We start from the raw sequence: 21,002 nt of genomic DNA, 5'->3' as shown, positions 1-21,002 counted from the left end.
GGAGCGGATGCGGGTGGCGGTGGAGGCGGCGGTTTCGGAGGAGGCGGCGGTGGCGGTGGTCTCGGAGGAGGTGGCGGTGGTTTCGGAGGAGGCGGCGGCGGTTTCGGAGGAGGCGGTGGTGGCGGCGGCGGGGGATTCTAGTGAAGCGGAATTCAAGCCTCCGCTGCATGCGTACCATAACGGTATCGACTGTGTATGTCTGAAAATTATAAATAGTCAGGTGAACGGAAGGTCTTGCGTTATTTCTTTGCGGCGAGAGGAGATATCTTTCTTCTGCCACAGACGGGAATAATACGGGACTGTCGATTAGGTTTTTTGTGGGACATCCTAGTAGCGAGCATTCGCTTCGGACGACTGTAGACTCTCGGCGAGACTACGAATATTCTCGTCGCAATGCTTGCAGTCATCGAGGTCTACCTCTCCTGGGTTCCTTGTGACCCCAGTCAATGCAGAGCTCTCAGATATCCGGGCTTCAGATGATCTTTGTACCCAGGCTCAAAATAGAGGCGTCACTGAAATAATGAGTGAGGATTAACGATCATGCTCACAGGACTCTTGGGCGGCACTCCGTTTCGGCTCGTAACTTGCTCTGATCTCCGATTACTTATCCCAGAATACAGGGAGCTAGGTAGTCTGAATATTCGGGGATTGAGACATTCTCATCGTGATCAGTGATCACAGATAGGAACGTTATCCGATCTCCAGGTCTGAACATCCATCCAAGGAGTCGTGTAATTCAACTGCTTGTCCCGATGTCCCTCGAGATGGACTATGATCGGAGTTTTCTCGCCCACGTGCCCCATGCAGTGAAAAAGGGAGAGAACCGTTTGCGGGGATTGACAGCGTAGGTTCGGATTTCCGAAATGGATACTTTTTTAAGGTCGCCGTCGGTCTAAAGACCGCGAGATCAACCATTCGAGACTGCATTTGCGAATGCCAGCAGAAAGTTCAAGTCGAAGAGCGTCAGGGCCCGAGAGAGCAAGAATTCTGGCGTTCTGGGCTCCCTGGTGGACTCGGAAGTATCGTGTCCAGAGCGGAAGGGAGTTGGCGGGTGAGGGGAGCCAGGGTACCCTCCAGGAATTTTCGGTCCCGAAACGCCTCGCTGTAGTATAGGCAACGCGGGAGCGCGTCATCATATTCAGTTCATGACCCCCATGAATATTGGGTACGCTCCCGGAGCTCGGCTCCGCTTGGTTTCTCGGTGAGGGACTTTGATAGAGCTATTCTGCGACTCACAAACCGATTACCGACGTGCTTGAAGTAATACGATGCCGTGGACTGCGAGAAAAGATTCCGGGGGAAACGGAAAAAATTTACGCGCTGCAACCAGAGAAAAAATTCTTGTTTGTGCCGATATCAGGGAATCCGGGAGCTTACTTTTCGTCGTAATCGTCGGGGACCGGAGACTTGCGTCCCGGTACATCGGCAGACATTCAGAGAATCGCGCACTCCCCGATATACTCGAGAATAGGCCCGGGAAGTCCTAGGAGTCCTCCTGGGTACCGATTTGACATGGGGTAGCTTTCGCGAAGCGTGATCCTCTGTTCCCGCGCCTCCACTAGACTCCCTGAGCCATTCTTTCAGGGCAGGATGAGTGGAGTCCCAGAACAAGTGATTCGTCCGGGTCTCTAGCAGTGACCTCGTATTCCTACTTGACCCTCCCACGTGTGTGAGGCGAAGTCTATCAGGCAGGACCTTGGCTGCTCTTCACTGTCGATTTCATTCCAACCTCCGTCTCACGTCGGTCTCCGCGTAGTGACTTGATATTTCAATACGACCATCTGAGGGCGATTCGCCCGAGAAGCTCCTGCTCATTGTCACGGTCGCTCCCTCTGTCCAGCCGTCTGCGCGTCCTGCGCTCTTCGAGCCTCGAAGCGAGTTCCTAACGCATCTTCCGATCTCTCGGACTTTCAGTCGGAGCCCGCACGAGGAGCTCAAGGCATATCTGCCGGCCGCTTCCGGTGGTTTTTCAGCTCTTCGTTGGCACTTTTGAGCTCTGCACCTGCGCTCCGTGTGTAAGCTCCGTGAATGAGCCACCTCCCGCACGGCTCGGAGGCTCCGAGGACCGTTCTGACGTGGGACTGGTTTCTTTAACGCTTGCCCAAGTTTGTAGCGTGGCGGCCAATGCACCCCACGGACAGTCATGGTTGATCCTAGCTCCCGTCATACTTCCTCATGATCGAACATTGTCTGCGTTCTTCGCGATAACGTTGGACGAGATGATCGAAGAATGACGGAGTGCGCGTTTTGTATACATTCATTCTTAGCCGCATTCTTGCCGGAGAAAACGTTCGAAAGAGCTATTGCGGTCACGTCACAGCTTACCTCTCGTGACATTGGAGTTATGCAGGCAGAGAAGCCCCGGAATGAAAACTCGTTACGGGGATACCATACAAAAACGATAATTATTATCCGTCCCAACGAGGTCTTCCTACACTCGAACACTTTTTGCGAAGTCTCTCCTTCGATGTTCTGGAGTGATCGGAAGCCCACTCGATCGCAGGTATTGAAGCGGAATCTGTCGAACGACGATTGTAAATGCAAAAACGAGGACGGTTTTCGGAGCCGCGAGCTTTGAAACTCCGCCGAGATATTGTACACCGCTCCCGAGTACGCCCACTCGAGCGATCTCATTCAGCTCTCCGTTTCACCGAGCAAAGAGACGTACTCACTCTCTCAGATTCGAGAAGGCAGGTCGTCTCCACAGTTGGACTCATGGTTTCTCGGCTCGAGCTCCGAGAATTCCGCAGGGAGATGGAAATGCTCGCTCAGCAGCCGGTTTATGATTAGAATGGGCTCCATCGGTTGGACTCCTCGACGTGGAGGCCCGATTGTCGACAAGAGATCGAGGTTCGATACCGCAGCTGTCGCAATCAGTGAACGAGGAGGTAGGATTGCGACTTGTGATCTCCAGCTTTCTCAGAGAAGATCTCCAGCATTTTCGCGATCGCAGATTGATCAGATTCTTACAATCTGATGTTCCTGAATATTCCTTTCAAGGGAAAAATAAAATGAACTCTTCCCCCTTCGACCTTCCGATAGTGTCCTTCGTCGGGGATCCGCCGATTCTAGGGGTGAGAGAATCTCTGTCGCTCGTTTGAGTTCGTGACAGACCGCAAAAAATGAGCTCGAACAATGAAGGTCTGTCATAGTTATCATTTGCTCTCACAAGAGATGAAACCAGGAGTGGAAGACGTAATCTGAGATTCTGCACAGAGATCCGATTGAATGGTACGCTGCCTCCGTTGTCGTTTAAGACGAGGAATTCTTGAGCTCGTCATCATAGGAGAAGGTCGCTGAATGGAAGTACCTGAGAAAGTCACGCCGGAAAGGGCTTGAGTTACAACAGGCTCCGAGACGTCGGCGACGGGGGCTTGAGAATAATGGAGTCCGAGCGACCTGATGAATGAATTTTCCAAGCGAACAGAGAAGCCGCGAGGGCGGCCTTCGCGAAAGAAACGCTCTTCGAAAGTTTATTCAGATGATTTCGCGAAGTAAGCATCGTTTCGGCTCCGATTATCGTTCCGATTTTCCACCAAGAACTCAGCGTCGCATCAGGGGAAAAGAGGGCCCCGACGCGAGAGACCAGGCCGTATTCTCGCGAATCAGAATTTCTTGTCGTGGGAGCCGAGGATTGGAGTGCTTTTCCCTCGCTGATTGATTCCGCTCCACGAAGATCCCAGAGTGTTTCAAGAAAGCGTGGCGGCTGGTCATGTGGGAACGGGCGTCGGCGGGCAATGTGCTCGCGTCACGGTTCAGGATGAATCTTCCGAATGAATGGAACTCTTCCAGCTCGAGATGCCGGATACGTCTTACTTTGATTTCGTACGTCGAGTCAGACAAATCACGAGGATTGGATGCCTGATCAATTCTCACGCGTTGGTGACAAATCTTCTTATTTTCCGTTCGAGATGTTGTACGAACTTCAATGATTCCGTAGTTCCGTAGGCCCCTGATCGTCTCGCGCTCTCGTTGCGCTGGGCTTCATGTTCGCCAAGATCCTAAGAGTTTCCTCGCATCATTTTGCGTAACCATTCTGATTTCTCTCCCATGCGTTCCTCGCTACGACCGATCTCTTTAGCTTATTCATCACAAAGCTTTCAGACATCCAGAGCTATATTCGACCATGCAAGATTAACACAGTCTCCGAGCTCAACAAAGCTCCACTCTGACTTATGAATAAATGACACGAGCAAGACTCACCTGAGGCATTTTCTGCTTGAAACTTGTTCTGGACTCCCATCGGTGTTTCCCGAGGACAAGGTCAGCCAGGTGTTCTACACAACTGGGTATTGGAAGGGCTATTCCGGGTGTCGGAGACGGTGGATGGACTGCTTCGAGGAAAAACTTTCCTACATGATCTCTGCGCATTTCATTGTGAATGGCATCGAGCTCCCCGCCGAAACAAGGAAGGGCGTTGTCTTGGAGCAGTTTGCGGTGAAAAATGCCTCCTTCAGAGCTACAGATTGTCAGCTCGCGAGGCTTTCGGCAAGCTCAAGCTCAGCGCTGTCGGGCCCCGATGGGGTCCGGGTTTGAAACTGGTTATGTAAGGTCTGTTTTATATATGCAACGGTCGTGTCCCTTGGTACCTCTCTTTCCGAGTTGCTCTCTAGGAATTCTGAATCATAGACGCTTACAGACTTGTGCCGCTATCATTGATATCGAGAATGATCGCTCTATTTTCGCGGGCCGAGAAAGACTTATCCCTCTGACTCTGGTTTCGCTACCACTTAGGCGCAGCGAGGACAGACACTTTGGGTACACTCATCTGAAACGTTGAGAGGTCGATCAGCGCAAGCCCTATATTTTTCCGTCCGACGATTCGCACGATAGCGAACTTCGGATTTTATTCCGATGGTGATTGCCTGGATCCACACGATCCACGCGGCTGAACTAACTCTCGGGATCGATTCCGTGCCAGAACCAGAAACTTGGAGCGATGCTCCCACTTTCGTCGTGAAGTTTGGAGCGGGATAAAAATCTCTGATGACTCCGGGAAAAACTTGGCCCGAAAAGCGTTGTCGACGAATGTCGGACTCAATCGGGTGAGTCGTAGCCTCCTCAATTCCCGGGGGGGGGCATTCCCTTATCGCTTCATATAGTCCATTCGCGAGAAGCTCATGTCAGTGCAGAGCCCGACAGAAGACGAAATATTTGACGTCGAAGAGGACTCAATGTGACTTCGAGGAGTCCGCACCAAGCCGCGGAGAGATTCATTTCCATGGTTTCGACTCATCAAGATCCCGTCACGACCTAGTCTGGAGAAGATCATATTCAGGAATATATCGAGAAAAACCCATCTCTCGGGAGGAAGATGGCTCGAGATAGAATGACATTCCAGCGACGAACTCTCTCTGACTATAATAATTTGACAGAAACGTGAAACTTGAAAAGATCAGCGAGAGATCCAAGGAGAATCGAGATTCAGCCTCCAACCACATCCATCTCGCTGCGGATAATGGTTTCCATGTAGCAGAGCTCAAGGTCATCGTGTGGGGTCGAACGACACCGACAGATGAGATGATAAAAAATTTCGATTCCGCTTCAAGTTGCTCAACAGGTGAATAGCGAGGAGTTCCTCGCCTGAGGTCCTCGTTACCACAGACCCATGCCTCACTGATGGTCTTACTTGGCTCCGAGCATATATCCTTACGAAGGTAGGCTAATTGCTATTTGAGAGCTTATATCGGAGCGATCATACAGAGCTAAGCTAATGAAGATTACAAAATGTTTGGTTTCCGAAACTTCTGACAAGCTGAGCGCCGCAACCTTGGGAAGTCACAGCTCTCGCACATACCTCTCAGATATCTGTTCTCAGCTGATGGAATTCGCCTAGGTTGAAGGCGTAGAACATCTTGGATCGCACCCGCTGCTGAAATACAGCCCAGCGAACAGAATAACCGAAGGAATTGCTGGGTACATGATAATGGAAAAAAGTCCGCGACAGAGCAAACACCAGAAAAAGTTGATACTGATAGCAGTTTGTGAAGGACGGTCGTTACTATCAGGAAACTAGAAGTATAAACAATCTGTCACGGTCTAGTTTACAGAATGAGAGGCGGTCGGCTTGGGGCACATATTCGTCGAAGGAACCCAAGCATTGGCAACCGCTCGAATTGTTCCGCGCAAAGAGGGTACCCGGCGAGCCGAGTTTTCCCGTTTCTATTGGAAAAATGGGCTCCTGTGTTGCCTAAAATACTCTGACATCTCCCTTCCTGTATATAAAAGTCTAACAAAATCACCCAGAAGCAGCAGCTGGGAACGTGCGTCCCATCGAGCAAAGACAAGTGAAATCTCAAGTCACTCTCGAGACATGGACTGATGCCTGGTTTCGAATAACTGCCGAGGGTCCCGATCAATCATTGCTCCTCGAAGGTATCAGGCCTCAGAGCTTGCGCGATAACTTGTATTCTGATGACGATACTCCAGCCAGCCGTCATCACGGGAATGAGTTCGATTGACCTGATCGTTGAAAGGAGATGCGTATAAGGAAAAGCCGGAAGAACAAGCAGCCTTAGGGAGCTCGCAAATTCGAGAAATGTCCCTCAAGGAGGGTAGATATATGTACTCAGAGACTGAACTTCAGTGTTGTATGAAACATCTTTCGACCCAATCAAGGCTCTGGAATCTGGATTCGGGGAACCCTGATCTCATTCTGCAGAATTCCGAGAAAACTCTCGCTGACACTACCCATCACCCGCAAAAACCGTAGGTCACCCACAACGATCTAGCGACAGCTATTTCTTTGTTCCCGCAAAGCCAAGCTGAGGGAGTCGCGGAATGATCTGGGTAGTGTAGCGAGAATGTGCGAAGGAGGCCGAGGATCGACGAGAGATTGTTTATTAGTTTACACGAACACCGAAAAATCATACTCCTGACATAAAAAAATCCTGATTGCGACCCTTTCACTAGGCTCATGAGTCATGAGATTCGCTCATGACGACTCCCACCGGATGACAGGGCCGACGCGATCGATCGAGCCTCATCGTTTCTTCTCTGTAGCTTCGATTCCCACTATAAACCTCCTTCACCCCGAGTTCTCAGAGGTCCATCCCCGAAAATTCCTAAACTCGGGTACACTCTGCCGTCATGGTCTTGCACTTGAATCCCGTCACTTCGGTGAGAGACCGGCAGCAAACCCTGAGCGGCGTGATTCCGGGGCGCCGCGAGAGCTCGATCCGCTCCTTGGAGAATCCCATATCCTGCTTGAAATCCGTCGGTAGGTAGAAATGCTTGAGGTACGGGTTGAAACAGAGGGAAGCCCCCTCGTTCTCGGTATCCGTGGCTCGGGTACTGAGCGAGTACCGAAGAGAAACACAGCGCCAAGATTGTCGAAACGATCATCTTGGAAGGAACCGGCGCCTTTCCAGAGTCAGCCGCTATATAGTCCATCAGAGGCGAGGGTAAGGTCACGGCGAATGCTCAGTCGTTGAGTACTCTCTTTCACGGACTGACCGCTGACCGACTGGTAGCGGTTGGAGAGTTTTTCTCGGAAGTGTGGAAGCGTAACTGAATTATTGACAAGCTCCAGAATAAAATCTTCTCAGGAAACATTAGGTCCCTGACTATTCCAGCCGAAAATGCCGAAGTTCTTCACATAAGCGCAAAAACGGGAATTTCGTTTTTATTCTTGGACAGCTCCTTCCGCTCTTCAAATTTCGGGATCTTACTTCGAAGCTGACTGCGTGATTCACGGAGACTGTAGTACAGAACTCGTCGCATCTTATACTCCCAGAGTCCCGACTTGCGCTCCTCTACACTTTCCGAGCTCTGCGGGGGTGATGATACGTCAGAGGCTCAATATTGATTCACAGAGAACATGGTGTTGTCGCATTTACTCTGAATGTAGACAGGCGAGGATTGCCTGCTCCCGCTTGGGAAGTCCAAGCAAATGAATAGTTTATCGTCGTGTCACTGCGCAGAATTCGAAAGACAAAAAATGGCTTTCCGAAAGACCTGTTTACGTTTCACTCAGATATTGGATACGGCTCGAGGGAGCAAAGGGGAATTCTGGACCCCGGAGTCAAAATCCACGTTCGATTCATGCTGCGTATTTCCAGTCCCATGGGTGAAGTTCTCAGGGTCCATTCACGAGAACTAAACCAAGCGGGCTCGCGCATGGGATCGTGAGTTGGCCCGTGAGTGCGTCCGCCATCTCTCGAAACACAAATCACAAAACCAGCCAGCACGCGAAATGTGAGCATGGAACATACAAGCGAAAACGAAATGAAAAACAATTCGCAGTATCCTCCGGATCGGCAGCTGCTGCTTCTTCTCCTTCTTCCGGGGATTTCGATTCTACTTCGCTCGAGCGTCCGACAACGGATTCCCTCGATTCTCGGCCTTGGTGATATATTTCGCTGACCTTACATAGATCGGAGCTCTGTGCTCATGTGCAATATCGAGGTTTATTCTAGAAATGGTATCCTTGGAGTCCCATGAGATCTTTCTGAGCTCCCAAGAAAGCCTGTTTCAGATCCGCCAAAGTTTCCTCGTTGCGGAACACCCATGAAATGTCAGCGTCGCTCCGGCCTGCAATAGCTCCGTTGAAAGCGTTCAGAATATCCCTGCGATTGTCGGCGAAAGCTCTGAAGAGGTCCCACATTGTGTAGCCAGGCACCGCGAGCCGGGAATCGGTCGCGATTTCTTCATAATAACTCCTGGAAGTGGAAATGAGGGGTTTCGTGGTTCAGCTCCCGATTGCTTCAATCAAACAATTTTCGATTATCTGGAACCCTCTACGGAAGGGGGAGAAGTCACAAGACAAACTCACATCATCACCTGCGTGACTTTCGTCGAGTAGAGGTTATAAGTGCAGATTAAGCCGTTGACATCCGTTTCAGAGAGTTCGTAAGAGGTGTTCGGCAGAGAGGCAGTGACACTTTTGATGGCTTCTCCGTTCCCGCAAAGCCAATCTGATGGAGTAAGTTTCGTTGTGATAACAGTGGACCCAGAATCTCTTATCAGGCGCCCCCTATCCCCGTTTCGAGCGTTCGTTTGCTTATCGACGATTTCGGGAAATTCGATCCAACTTACGCTCAAACTCGCTGAGTTGAGGCTCAATCTGAGCCCAATTGTACAGAGTTGATTTCACGATGTCACTCTGACCTGACACGTAATCCACGGTCCGCAAACCGAAGAGGCACAGGATGGTGAAATAGAATTCGACCATTCTACTCCGACGCAACACCGAGAGTTGTTTGATGAGAAATTCGTGCTTCAAGGTAGGGCCTTCGAATGGCCTTAGCACCCGCATGTAGGGGAGAATTCAATTCCTAAATGTCGAATGTGATCTCTCCGAGCGCATATCTATAAATATTTTGAACAAGAATGCGGGAATGTCTCTGAGAGTCCCTAGCGGGGGCAAACGACTCAGAAAAAAAAATTCGCGCCAGTATATTCGATACACAGTTCCAAAAGTCCCTCTGCCGGAAGAGCAACGAACTGACTCACTCAGCCGTGTAATCTCTTGAACTTATTGGTAAAAATAAATGCGCATTGGCCTAGCAGCTCCAATAGTTCAAGCCACCGAACGGAAAACAGGTCTGACCTCGGTCAGTCCAGAGGTCTCTATCACAGGCGGTCAGTGGTTCCTTTGTGCAAACTAACAAGCGAGGCAGCGAAAGGGAGCGCAGCTTCGAACCGCGAGACTGATCTGAATGAGCCCGGTAATATCTCGGTTCCCACTTCCTCGTTCGCTGCGCCATGGGGTAAACAAACAACGACGAGATTAGGATCGCAGCCTGTGAACCCGGACCGGAGCGCGGTCCCCTGGTCAGACGAAATAAGTTCATCAACAGAAAAGATGTAATCCGAGTCGACAGCGGTAGCGTCGTATGTCCAGGTTTGAACTCCGTGTGTCTAGCCCGAGCGCGGAATCCTCCGATAATCCTCGTGGACATTCCGGATCGGAGATACAGGTGTTGCACAATGCCCATCGGATGGCGGAGAACGGGGCCTGTGGAGCTCGACCGGCTTCGGCTGTCGTTTCGCTTCGAGTTCACGACCTGAAAAAAGAGCGGACGAAATCCTTACGAGGGACAGGCTCCCAAGAGAGAAGATGGTCTCTCTGTTGGTTTCGCAGCCCCTCTTCATTCCGTGCCTCTCTGGTCTTTCTCCGGATTCATGAGTTGTTCCTCCCGTTTTTTTTCGAGGGCCATGGAGCCATGGATCGAACTCCGATTCCAGAGTTCAGCGAAGGGATTTGCGCCATAGGGAACCGCATTCAAAGTGGTCAACAATAAGCCGGATCGCGACAGCGCCTTTTTCGAATGCTCAGATGCCGGTGCAGGCATGTCAACAACTCAGTCGCGGAGCTTGTTGCGAAAACAGTCTACAACTTCGAGGTGAGACGATTTCGATATCTATAACGTATTGTTACGAGCGTCGTTGCGTATCGAGAGCGACTTTTCTTTGCTGCGTAACACTTGTCTGGACTGTCAAGCGATAACTCGATCCTTCTCATAACAGAAGCGAGAGAGTCGAAACTGTTATGCGACAAGTCGGGCTTATGGATGTAGGATCTTCAATCCGAAAGATCAGGCGCCGGGGAGCCTGGATCGCGGATTCGATTTTTCCCAGGTATAGTGCACGATTTCGTTGAAGCCCGGTTCTGCATCGGTACCTCGGACGGGCGGGAGTTGGGACAGGCACCGACTCAGGAATCCTTCGGAGGGGGGAGAAGGGGGAGGCTGAGGTCCATTCTCCGGGGGAAGGGCGGATTTATGCAAGGCGTCTGCTTCAACGTGGAAAAAATAGAGGGGATCGGAGGCCTCGAGCGAGAGCGATAGTCCGACCGCCCTACCCTCGGATGCGCCACGGACTTGGGGCCACAAGGAGGCTCGCGAGCGGGAAATTCCCCACTCTTCGGGAAGTCGCTAATCAGCCAAGACGAAGTGAACGGAATCGTGCACTTTTTCCCAGCCGATAGCTTTCGACGAGCCGCGTCCGATGAAGCTGCAACGAACGCGATCCGGCGAGTCTTCTCTGCGTTGGATCGCATCACAGACCGATGAAGATGATATTTTCCTGGATATTTCTTCATTCAATCTTGCCTGATGAGCGGCGTTCCGGAGAAAGTGAAATTCCCCGCTTGCAGGTCCTGGGTCAGACCGTCCCAAGCATCTCGACGGATCCGAGAAGCGCGTGAGCGGATACGAATACCTGAGTCACGGGAAGTCACGCAAGTTCGGGGGCATGCCAGAATCGCACTGCGAGCCATCACGATCCGAACAAGGCATAAATCATAATCTCTACGAAAGCCGCGGTCGAACCAGATCAAAGAACCGAGATCAGAGATCGAGGCAGACGAGATCCATGCGTCCTCGAAGGCCCGCGTTAGGTTCGATCGGGCGGGACCTGATCCGCTGATGGAAGGAATTACCCGTCGACCTACTGCAAACACTTCACTCCGATGGCTGGAGCACGGGTGGATTACCTGATAAAAACGCCCGAGAACGAGAGGACGCGAGAGAGATGAGTATGAGAGCGAGGGGGGAAGTAAACTTCTCTGGGACTCGTTCGTTTCCGGCTTCCCCAAAAGCTCTGACGCGGAAGAGCATGGATCAATTCTCGGTGAATGTAACTTTTCGACTCGAGGACTTGCACTGATCCGCTCGCGATACGATGCCTCCACTGAGACTTTGTTTTCGCCTCCATTCGACTTATTTCCGCGTGTTGCTCTCCTCCCACAAGTTACGAACTCGGACCCGGGTTCCCGGCGAAATCTCCTTCGGCTGAGAGAATTCCGGAAGCCTCCGACAGCTAGTATTCAAGGCTCGAAACTCGAATTCAGTATCGGAGCTCGGGCGCCGTAAATCTCGTTCGAGTCTCACGCTTGTTATTATACCTACTGCGTAGCCTGCGCTCCGGCAGATGCATCGAGGCAGCGCTGAGTATTTTCTGATCCGCCATAGGGGCCATGAATCCCAGCTTGCTCCCTGGTCTACCCTCCACGACCTCTTTGCTCTCGATGGTCAAAAAGGTTTTAGTCTCTCCATGTTCCTTATGAGGCAATGGATTCTATCGACGTCCCGAAACTAGGTTATCAGACACGAGCCTACCCAAGCGATCCGACAATATGCGCGAGATCCCTTATTGGAAAGCCGACCTCAGCGCCGCCACCGACGGCAGAAACTGAGCGTTGGGGCCGAGCGAAATTAGTTTTTTTGTCAATGAATCGAATAGACCGGACGAGTCTACATGCGTTGAGGTCCCGCTGCCATAAGCCCTGTTGTGCGTTTGGGAACAATAAACTCGGCCGGACAGCTCGAATCGTTAACGGGTCATACGGAAACGTACTACAGAGCCCATTCAGGAAATGTAACGCATTCAACGGGCTCGGAGTTGTGGACGGGACGGAAGAATACATTCTCCGAGTCTGGGTCGACGAATTGGAGAGGATCGCCAGTTCTTTCCGGGTAAGGGGGAAAGGAGACTCGGGGAGAACTCGACATAAGGCTGGTACTGCTGATTCCCGCTTTCCCTTCGCACGACACAATCATTCAACGTCACGAGAGGTGAATAACACCTCGTCTATGCAATCTTCTCCCTCGTCTCGACTCAAAGCCGAGCATCGCGGACTCCCTCTCTCCTTTGTCTGCCGCCCCTGGCAATGGAATTTGTGTTTTGCGCGTTCACGTCAGTCGGCAAAGGCCTCTGTTTCTCCGAATCGTATTCCAACGCCGCGACCTTTGTAGCTATCGCGGGGTATCACGTCGAATATCATTGCGACTGTGCCTTTCCCCCCGGATGAAACAATGCTTCCAGAGCACTGCAGCCGATATCATCAATTCAGGCTGAATTGTGGAGCTTCGGATTCGAGGCTTGTGGCTCAGAATCATGCTGAAATACCTACTCTTTCGCTTTTGTCGGGGGCATTGCGTCGAAATCGATTCGAACTCACCCCGTCCTCCTTGCCTCCTTAGGACAGGACACTGGCTTTTCCTTTGAAGAGGCACTTGAAACGGGGCCGGACGCCTTCGACATTCACGCATGGTGTTCTACGGAGGTGAATATGGTAGCTCGCGGAGACATCTCGGAATGAGCATTTTCCCTCAACTTCATGCTCGCTTCGCGTCGGAACCATCGGTAATCTGGATTCTCTCTAGACAACAGGGCTCGTTACGTGGATTGTCGGTGCAAATGCGACCCGTCCCCCCCTTGATCCCGTACTGTCGACAGCGGATCGGCCGACGATCCGGATTGTACCGAATCTGTTCATGTATTCCTCCTGATGACCTCTCCATCCGGAGCCAAGGTCGGTTTTCGATGCGAACAGATTTGGCCGCGTCCAATCGAACTCAGTACCCCAGTACGACATAATAAACACAGAATAAACGAGAAAGGGGGAGAAAGAGAAATGACGTCCCCTGTCGCGTACTGACCGAGAACGAGAGGATCATAGCGAGCAGAGTTCATCGGATCAGCCTACGTCGGAATGAATACTTCACTAAACAGCTTGACTTTTGCTCCCATGCATCGGAGCCACGGAGCGTCTCTTAATGAAATGTGTCTATCTGCACAGTAATACGGCTCCGCGGTATCAGACTCGCTCACGAATCGGTGGAAGCATTCCATCCATGAGGACTGATTCGTCTGCGGATCAAGTCCACGGCGATGGTCGCGCTACTCCCTTCTCGGCACCGCTATCGCAACCCCTCGCTGATAGCAGTCGACCGAGGTGAATGCTACCTCTTCTGAGTTCAGTTGGGTCGAACAGCCGTAGCCTCGAGAAATACTTCGCCCTGCTGCGTTGACCTCGGCGGGTCGCGCTTCCGACGGGGAAGAGTTCCGCGAAAACAAGCTGTCACTTCTCTGGGCAAACACATGACCAGCGATTTGCAGCGGTTTCTGTTGATATTGAAGTTTGATTTGGGGAACATCAATCACGAGCTCGCGGGAGGCGAATGATCTCCCCGTGTTCCGTCCAGAGTCGAATCCGTCGAGGGACATTCGACCTACACCTCCGAGCATAGCCATACGACGGGATATATCGAGGCCTTTGTTGCATTGAATAGTATCGCTCGCAGGATTTTCATTGTGACCTTTCGACGGTCGTCGCCGCTTTGTCTCGTTGCGGTGCTCGGGATCTTTCGGTGGAGGTCAGAGCGAGAAAGTCAGCTCCGAGCGAATACGCAGATGTTGAAGCAAGGAGGAGTAATTTCCTGACAACCGTTCTGAAAGGTTGTCAGATACTCGACGTTTCATAGCGAGCATGACGAGTTCGTAGAGGGGCGTTTGACCCCAACGTGTTTCTTCTTTTTCGACGAGCACCCGAGGACTGAAGTCGATATCCGCTGATCTCCCGTCCTCATTGTCAATGAGAAAGCGGACGGTAGCGTAGGACATTCCCTCATCGGGATTTTCGTGATGAGAGTGAGAGGATCGCAAATGTGGATCCCGCCGAGTTGAACTCTGACGCGAATCCGTCATCGAGTTTCGAATGATTATTATCGAAGCGGAGGCTCAGGCTCGATATCAGTCAGCGGGGCTTTGCAGGAGGCCGGAGCCCGAAACCGATGCTGATCGTTGACGGGATTTCCTCTCGGTCACACAGAGGAGCGCGGGATTCGAGCAACGGTCTCCCTAATAGCGGTCCCATCCTGTCTCGCATGTTAGACATCCCGTCTCCCGAAAGCTCTGTTTTTGTTTTGGACATCAGAGCAATGTGAACCTTAGCTCACCACAGGGGTCACTAGTCAACTGTGCCGAGTCTTGCCAACGTGATTCTCGATAAACAAACAAGCGGATGAGAAACCAGAGGGCTGGTGAGACTTTTGCGATAGAAGCTTATGCTCCGTCAGGACCAGTGACCTGCTCCTTCTCAGGCACACGGATGATGCGTGATTACATAAGGAGCGACGAAAAAGCGAGGCTTCCTCTAGGCCCCAGTGTTGCTACACCCGGAACCGCGGCCGATGATCTAGGAATTCCGGATCGAAGGATAATCACGGAGCTGCCTCAAATGTCACGCTCCTTGGCGTGACTTCCCCGATTCGGTTCTGAGTCCTTCATGGTAGGTAGTCCGCGGGCTCCGACCGAAGCTGAAAACTCGAGTCGGATCCACAGCTGTGGCTCCAACTCTATGGGGCCTGAAGGGAATATTGAAGAGGAATGCATTTTATATACGTCTGAAAAAAATCAAGCGTGAGTTCAAACTCGCATCGTACACGTCGAGACCGTGACTGTTGGGAGAATGCAAGTACGGACAACTCGTACCTCGCTTAGCCAGGCCGCAAGCGAGAGCTCAGGCGCGGAGCAGCCGGCACGCGATGTGTCAGATGTTCTGAGCTCTTCAAGCTCGGCGGGAATCAACCAGAGTCTCAAGAAGCTCGGAAGATTCCCTCTGAGGGTTTGGTTCGTAAACGCAGGGAGGATAATGCTAAAACAAAACTGTCTGCGAGTCATGAGTGATGCGGAATGGATTCCACCGAATACGTCCCGCACTCGTGGCTGTGGGTTTATTCTCGAGACAGGTCTCTGAGTTTTCTTTTATGGAGGCAAGCAACAGTAATCTCATTGACGAATTTGAGCGAAACATCATTGATGCCGGACTTCAATTCCGGACACATCATTCGGAACCCTTAGTCAAAACATATAGTTTCGGAGAAGTATATTTTTCCCTCGAGCTCAACTTCTGCTTCCGAAGCCTCTCCGACGATGTCGAGAATCTCCGCGGTATCGGGGGCGTGCGTTGTGCTCGTTCCATCTGCCGTGGTCTCCGCGGCATCTGCTGTAGAACCACTCTGTTGGGTCGTGGAATGAGGCGGGGTCAGATCCGAGCCATCCGGTGGATTCGATGCTCCGGGATCGGCTGTACAATGAAAACGTACATGTATAGTAAGAGAAGCATGTCCACGTCTCTGCGAGATTAGCAGACATGTCCAAAATTAGAATATGAAAATCGCGATTCCGATATACATATGTGTTCTTACTGGTATTCGAGAGGGAGGCTGGAGGCGGTAGCGACAATTTCGGAATGTGAGGAGTCGTTCCCGGTGTAGGGGTCGTTCTCGAGTTGTCAGGTCCTCCCTCCGAGTCGGACTCGTCGACTGATAGCTTGCTATCGTCGTAGTCATTCATGGACGAGTATTTCGATGCTGGCTCTCTCTTCTTCCCACCTGCTCCACCACTGTCTTCATCGGTGTCCTCGCTGCTCTCACCGTAAGAATATTCTCCCGAATCCGCGCTTTTCTCGAAAGCAACGAATACATTGGGCTCGCTCTTCCTGCCCTTCCGGAAGAGGATTCTGAAGCATGGACGCTCCTCGCCATTGAAGATTCCTCCTTTCTGACCGGATTCGTCGGACGACTGTGAAGAATTTCGAGCTCTCAGTGAGGATCGAAACCCGACCGATATCCGAATGTTCTTCATTCACTCACCGCTCCAGATCCTTCATCCGTCTGCTCCTTCTCCTCCTTAGTCGAAGACGACGAGGATTGTTCCTCGGTATGATGATGACTGCCGTCATCCGACTCGGTGCTGGCCTCATGACGCTCCGGTGACCCCTTCACGAATTCGTAGTCCTCCAAGTATTCCAACTCGATGTAGTTGAGGTCTTCACCGTAGTAGAGAGGCGGAGGAACGTATTCATCGACCTGGTGGTTATGCGGCGCTTCGAAAGTTTCGATTTCCATGTCGTCGTCGCTGTCCTCGTCGCTGTCGTCGTCTCCATAATCACCGATAATGACATTGTCTGGAAGGAATATCAAAGGGGGTATCCAACTCAATCAATGGGTCTCTGAATCATGGTTTTTGCGGCGCAAACACGAAACGATTCTACCACCCACAATCATTGTAGGCATCGTCGCCATCTGTTCCGTCATCTGAGAGACCGTCATCGTCGTAATCAAGTTCGACGTCGCTGTCTTCATTTGCGTAGTACAGTGCTGCAGAGAGAATAGCGGCGAGTCATCATACGACTCGAATCGTCCACGGTCAGCGTTTGAGTACAAGATCAGCTTCACACCAGTCGAATTTACACTCCACCTGCATCGTCGTCGTACACTGTGTCAGCGGAGTTTCCGTAATTGGCCCTTTTGTCGTCGGAGACCATTGAATCTTCTGCCTTGTCTGAAAAGTCACATTCGAGAATTTCCGTGCTCCCGTCTCCGGTAATCGACCCTTGGTACTTCGACCTTGTGAATGATGTCGATTGTCGTAGTCGAGCGCTTGAGAATTACCTTCATCGCTGTAGACCATGTCAGCACCGTCCTGAACACTGATGTCTCCGTTCTGACTATCACCGTATGCGGCTTCTTGATTGTCCCTATAATCCTCATTCTGATCCAAGTCTCCGTATTCGTTCGCTTGAGCATCCCCGTAATCAATATCCTGAATGGGTCCGTAGTCGACACCTTGATCGCCTCCCGAGTCTTCGACCTGATCGTCTCCATAGTTCACATCGGCGATGTCGCCGAAATCGGCATTATCGTTTCCATCCAAAGTATCTACATAATCGCCGTCGTCATTGTCGCCGTAATTGAGGCCCTGCTGTTCAACGAAATCTTCTTCGGCGCCTCCCCGATTTTCGCCTTCGTCTATGACCTGATAAACAGCGTCGTCATTCGCTAGATTGTCGCCATAGACGATCCCTTGATCGGCATCGTCGTATCCGCCGCCGGCAATGTCGCCGTAGTCGACGGCCCCCTGATCGGCGTTTTGGTCTCCCACTTGAGCGTCGTTGAAGTCTCCGGCCTGGACATCACCGGAATCCCCTACTGGATCTCCGCCGTAGTCTAACGCGGGATTCCCGCCATGGTCCATTACGGGATCTACGCCGCCGTAGTCAACTCCTGGGTCTCCGCCGTAGTCGATCCCTTGACCACCTCCGTAGTCAATCCCCTCGCCGCCGCCGTCGCCGCCGCCACCACCGCCGTAATCAACCAAGTCATCGACGTCCCCTGGGTCCGGATCCGCGACTTCACCGCCAACTCCCTGATCGAATCCGCCATCGTATGCTCCGCCTCCTCCTCCCCCTCCCCCAAAATTAGGTACCGCATCGTAGTCTTCCATTACCGCGTCCCCTGCAGCTGGTTCCACAACATCCTCCACAGGCGCAACGGCGCCGGCGTCGTCCGGTGGCGGAACGGGTGCGTCGGGCGGTGGCAAGGGCGCGTCTGGTGGAGGCAGAATCGGAGGTTCTGGGGGAACTCCGGTGAGAGTTCGGGGGGTATAGCGATCTCCCCTCCGGGAGGAAGCACCACGGGGTCCTCCTCGGGCGGTTTCTTCTTCTTCTTCTTATGCTTTCTCTTCTCCTCCTCCATAGTCGAGTCGTTGGAGTCCCCAGAATTTCCCGTACTCCCCGAGCTTATGCCGATATCGAGATTCGAGTCATCTGTAGAGTCGGTGTCGTCGCCGCTCCCTTCGATGACCACCCGAGAGTCATCAGCTGATCCGTCGCTGCTGCTATCACTGCTGTCATCGCCGCTGCTGCTGTCAGCGCTGCTGCTATCACCACTATCATCGCTGCTGCTATCACCACTATCGTCGCTGCTGTCGCTCCCATCGCTGCTGTCCCCGTCGCTCCCGCTCTCTGTTTGGGATTCTTCATCAACCGGTCTCTCTGAGGACGCTGACTCGCCGTACGGAGTCGTACTCTCTCCTGCTTCGCCCGTTTCCGTGGTGGCTTCGGAGCAATCGTCAATTTGGTTTCCAGGTTTCCCCGTACAATTTTTCCCATTGTGATTAGATTTCGCCGTCCCCAGCCTGTCCAAATACTCGATGACATCTATATCGTTGCTGTTGTATTCATTGCTCGCCATGCCGTTGCCGATTCTATCGAACAATCCTGCGAAAGATGAAATTGGGCCTGAATGCTTCCGAAGACGGCCGGAACTTAGTTCGCCATATTAATAGGCTCAAACGCTTGTCTCCACGGCGTTCCGGAGCTGCGCACCGCAGTTGCGATGTGGGCGCCGGTGTCCTTATGTAAATCGAAACCTGGAAAGCTTCGGATCCGTAATAAAGATAAATACCTGGATCGGACCGCGAATCCCTCAGAGTTCTTGCCTTCACCGGTTCTTCCAATTCGATTCCAGAACCGGCTGCCAATAATCTGAAGGTGTATTCTTCGCCGGGGTCGAGATCGTAGAAAGTGAACTCCGTCCACGGTTCGCCATCTTGGGCGGACGCGAGTTTTGCGACGACATTTCCCACTGGAATTTGAGTTGTCATCTGCTACTGTTCACATTTTCCGGTTACACGCGGACTAATTATATTGAATTTGAATCTGCTCTTGTGGGTTTTCAGGCAGGAGAGGAGATTTGGCCACATTCGGATAGCCGAGTCGAGTTTCCAGTTTTGAACCGCCAGCGTTCGCTCCGAGCCGCGCCCCGCGCTCCGATCCCGCATTCGGAGGCCCTCAGAGTTCGCTAGCTTGGGATTATTGCCTCGTTTCGGGATTATCGGCGTGCGATAACTGAACTCACCGCTGTCCGTGGCCTGCACCTCGAAGAATCTGAATCCTCCCGATTGCCACTGGAGCTGGATGTTGTCGGAGCCGACATTGCTGATGACCACTTGAATGAGAGAATCGTACCACTCACAATAACGTTCAGGTGGCCGTATCTCTATATCGGAGGCTACCGTAGCCGGTAGACAGGGGTCTAGTCTTTGGAGACTCACGTTGCCCAGAACATACGACGAAGCAGCTCGCAAACACACACAAGCTAACCATTATAGGAGTGTCACATGATTCAAAGACTCATCGTGCCATGCGTTCTCAGACCACCTGGCGATCTCCGTGACAGTGTTGTTTACACTCGGGGAATCGATGGGAAGTTCGTGTTTCCACACGCATGCTTCTCGACCTTGCCATTATTGTGAGGGGAAGGACAGGAGGGGGGGGGGGGCGGGGGTTTCGCGCAAATGACTTCGAACTCCGAGCCGTGTCTGCCCTGATCACCGACGACAGAAAGTTTGCGCGTCTCACAACTCGAGTGCAGATCTTGCATTTGAAGTCGAGCATTGGCAAATCTTTCCCGTGATAGTGCGTTGACCAGGGAAATGGACGGAGAGAAAATGATATAGCATTCTGTACGACCGGTACCGAGGCTTGAGATTGCTAATTGGACTGAGCCCGAACTTGGCATGGAGGTCAAATTTCGCTTTATCCGTGTGTAATGCTTGGGCCCTAATCCGTGCATTGCAACCGCCGTTGGCAAGACTCGATGTCGACCAATGAGGAATGCAAAAAACATCTCTGCCCAGCCTCGTGAGTCCGCGGTTTTATTGACGGGGAAAGCTCAAAAAGTGTGTAAGACCTTTGATCGCAGCTGTGAAGGCTGTATAATGGAGAAGTCTGATTTAATTCCGGGACATCTAGTCATCAAAACATAGATTCTCGGAGAAGTAAGTTTTCCCCTGGACTTTGATTTCGTCTTTCGAAGCATCTTCGACGATTTCGAATATTTCCGCCGTATCGGGTCTAGTCGCTGTGACAGGTCTTTTCGAGGTTGTAACAACACTGGTGGTCGTCGTGCCCGGTCGACTTGTGGACGACAGTGTTGCAACTGCAGGAGGAATCTCGGTGATCGTCGTTGTGCTGTTATCCGATTCTTCGGAATCAGCTGTCGAGTGAGAAATTTTTATACCCATTACAATGCGTGTTTTTCGTATTTTTCTTCGTTAGGATGGATCCTCCCAACTCCAAGAGCTCGAGGTGGGGGTGAATAGTCTGATAGCACTTCCGGGCAATGTATATGGAGGAATTATCTTACTCGAGTTTGAAGTCGTCGTTGCATGGCTGGTTACCGATGGTGAGACTTTCGTAACGGGTGTGGTCATTCCGCCGCCCGGGGTCGAACTTGCAGGTTCAGACTCCTCCGTAGAGCTCGGCAGCTCAACTGATATCCGGCTGTCATCGTACTCGTTCATTGATGAGTATATCGAGCTCGCCTCGGACTTTTTCTCTTTATTTTTCTTACGCTTCTTTTTCCGGCCGTCTTTCCCGTTCGTTCCGTCGTCTGAGTCTTCCGTCGAGTCAGCGACTCTTTCGAATG

General features: G+C 51.9%; 1 protein-coding gene across 1 annotated transcript; it reads right to left on the bottom strand.

Moving 5' to 3' along the window:
* Nucleotides 1-8,413: 8,413 nt before the first annotated feature.
* Nucleotides 8,414-9,192, bottom strand: LOC100900008 (uncharacterized). The gene is made up of 3 exons (XM_003737749.1): nt 9,037-9,192; nt 8,774-8,915; nt 8,414-8,660 (listed from the first exon to the last, which is right to left on the bottom strand). The coding sequence occupies exons 1-3, from the start codon at nt 9,170-9,172 to the stop codon at nt 8,414-8,416; spliced, it is 525 nt and encodes a 174-aa protein (XP_003737797.1). The 5' UTR covers nt 9,173-9,192.
* Between the last annotated feature and the right edge of the window lie 11,810 nt (nt 9,193-21,002).

Source organism: Galendromus occidentalis, unplaced genomic scaffold, assembly GCF_000255335.2.
Source record: "Galendromus occidentalis unplaced genomic scaffold, Mocc_1.1 scf7180000075612, whole genome shotgun sequence".
Classification (NCBI taxonomy): domain Eukaryota; kingdom Metazoa; phylum Arthropoda; class Arachnida; order Mesostigmata; family Phytoseiidae; genus Galendromus; species Galendromus occidentalis.
Note: the sequence above shows the minus strand (reverse complement) of the source record. Positions and strands in the feature narration are given on the sequence as shown.

Bases quoted from the DNA above. Each gene is read 5' to 3' on its own strand.
- LOC100900008 (XM_003737749.1), bottom strand. From the start codon at position 9,172: ATGGTCGAATTCTATTTCACCATCCTGTGCCTCTTCGGTTTGCGGACC. The intron at 8,916-9,036 runs GTAAGTTGGATC...TTACTCCATCAG, and splicing joins TCAACTCAGCGAGTTTGAGC to ATTGGCTTTGCGGGAACGGA. The intron at 8,661-8,773 runs GTGAGTTTGTCT...TTCCACTTCCAG, and splicing joins AAAGTCACGCAGGTGATGAT to GAGTTATTATGAAGAAATCG.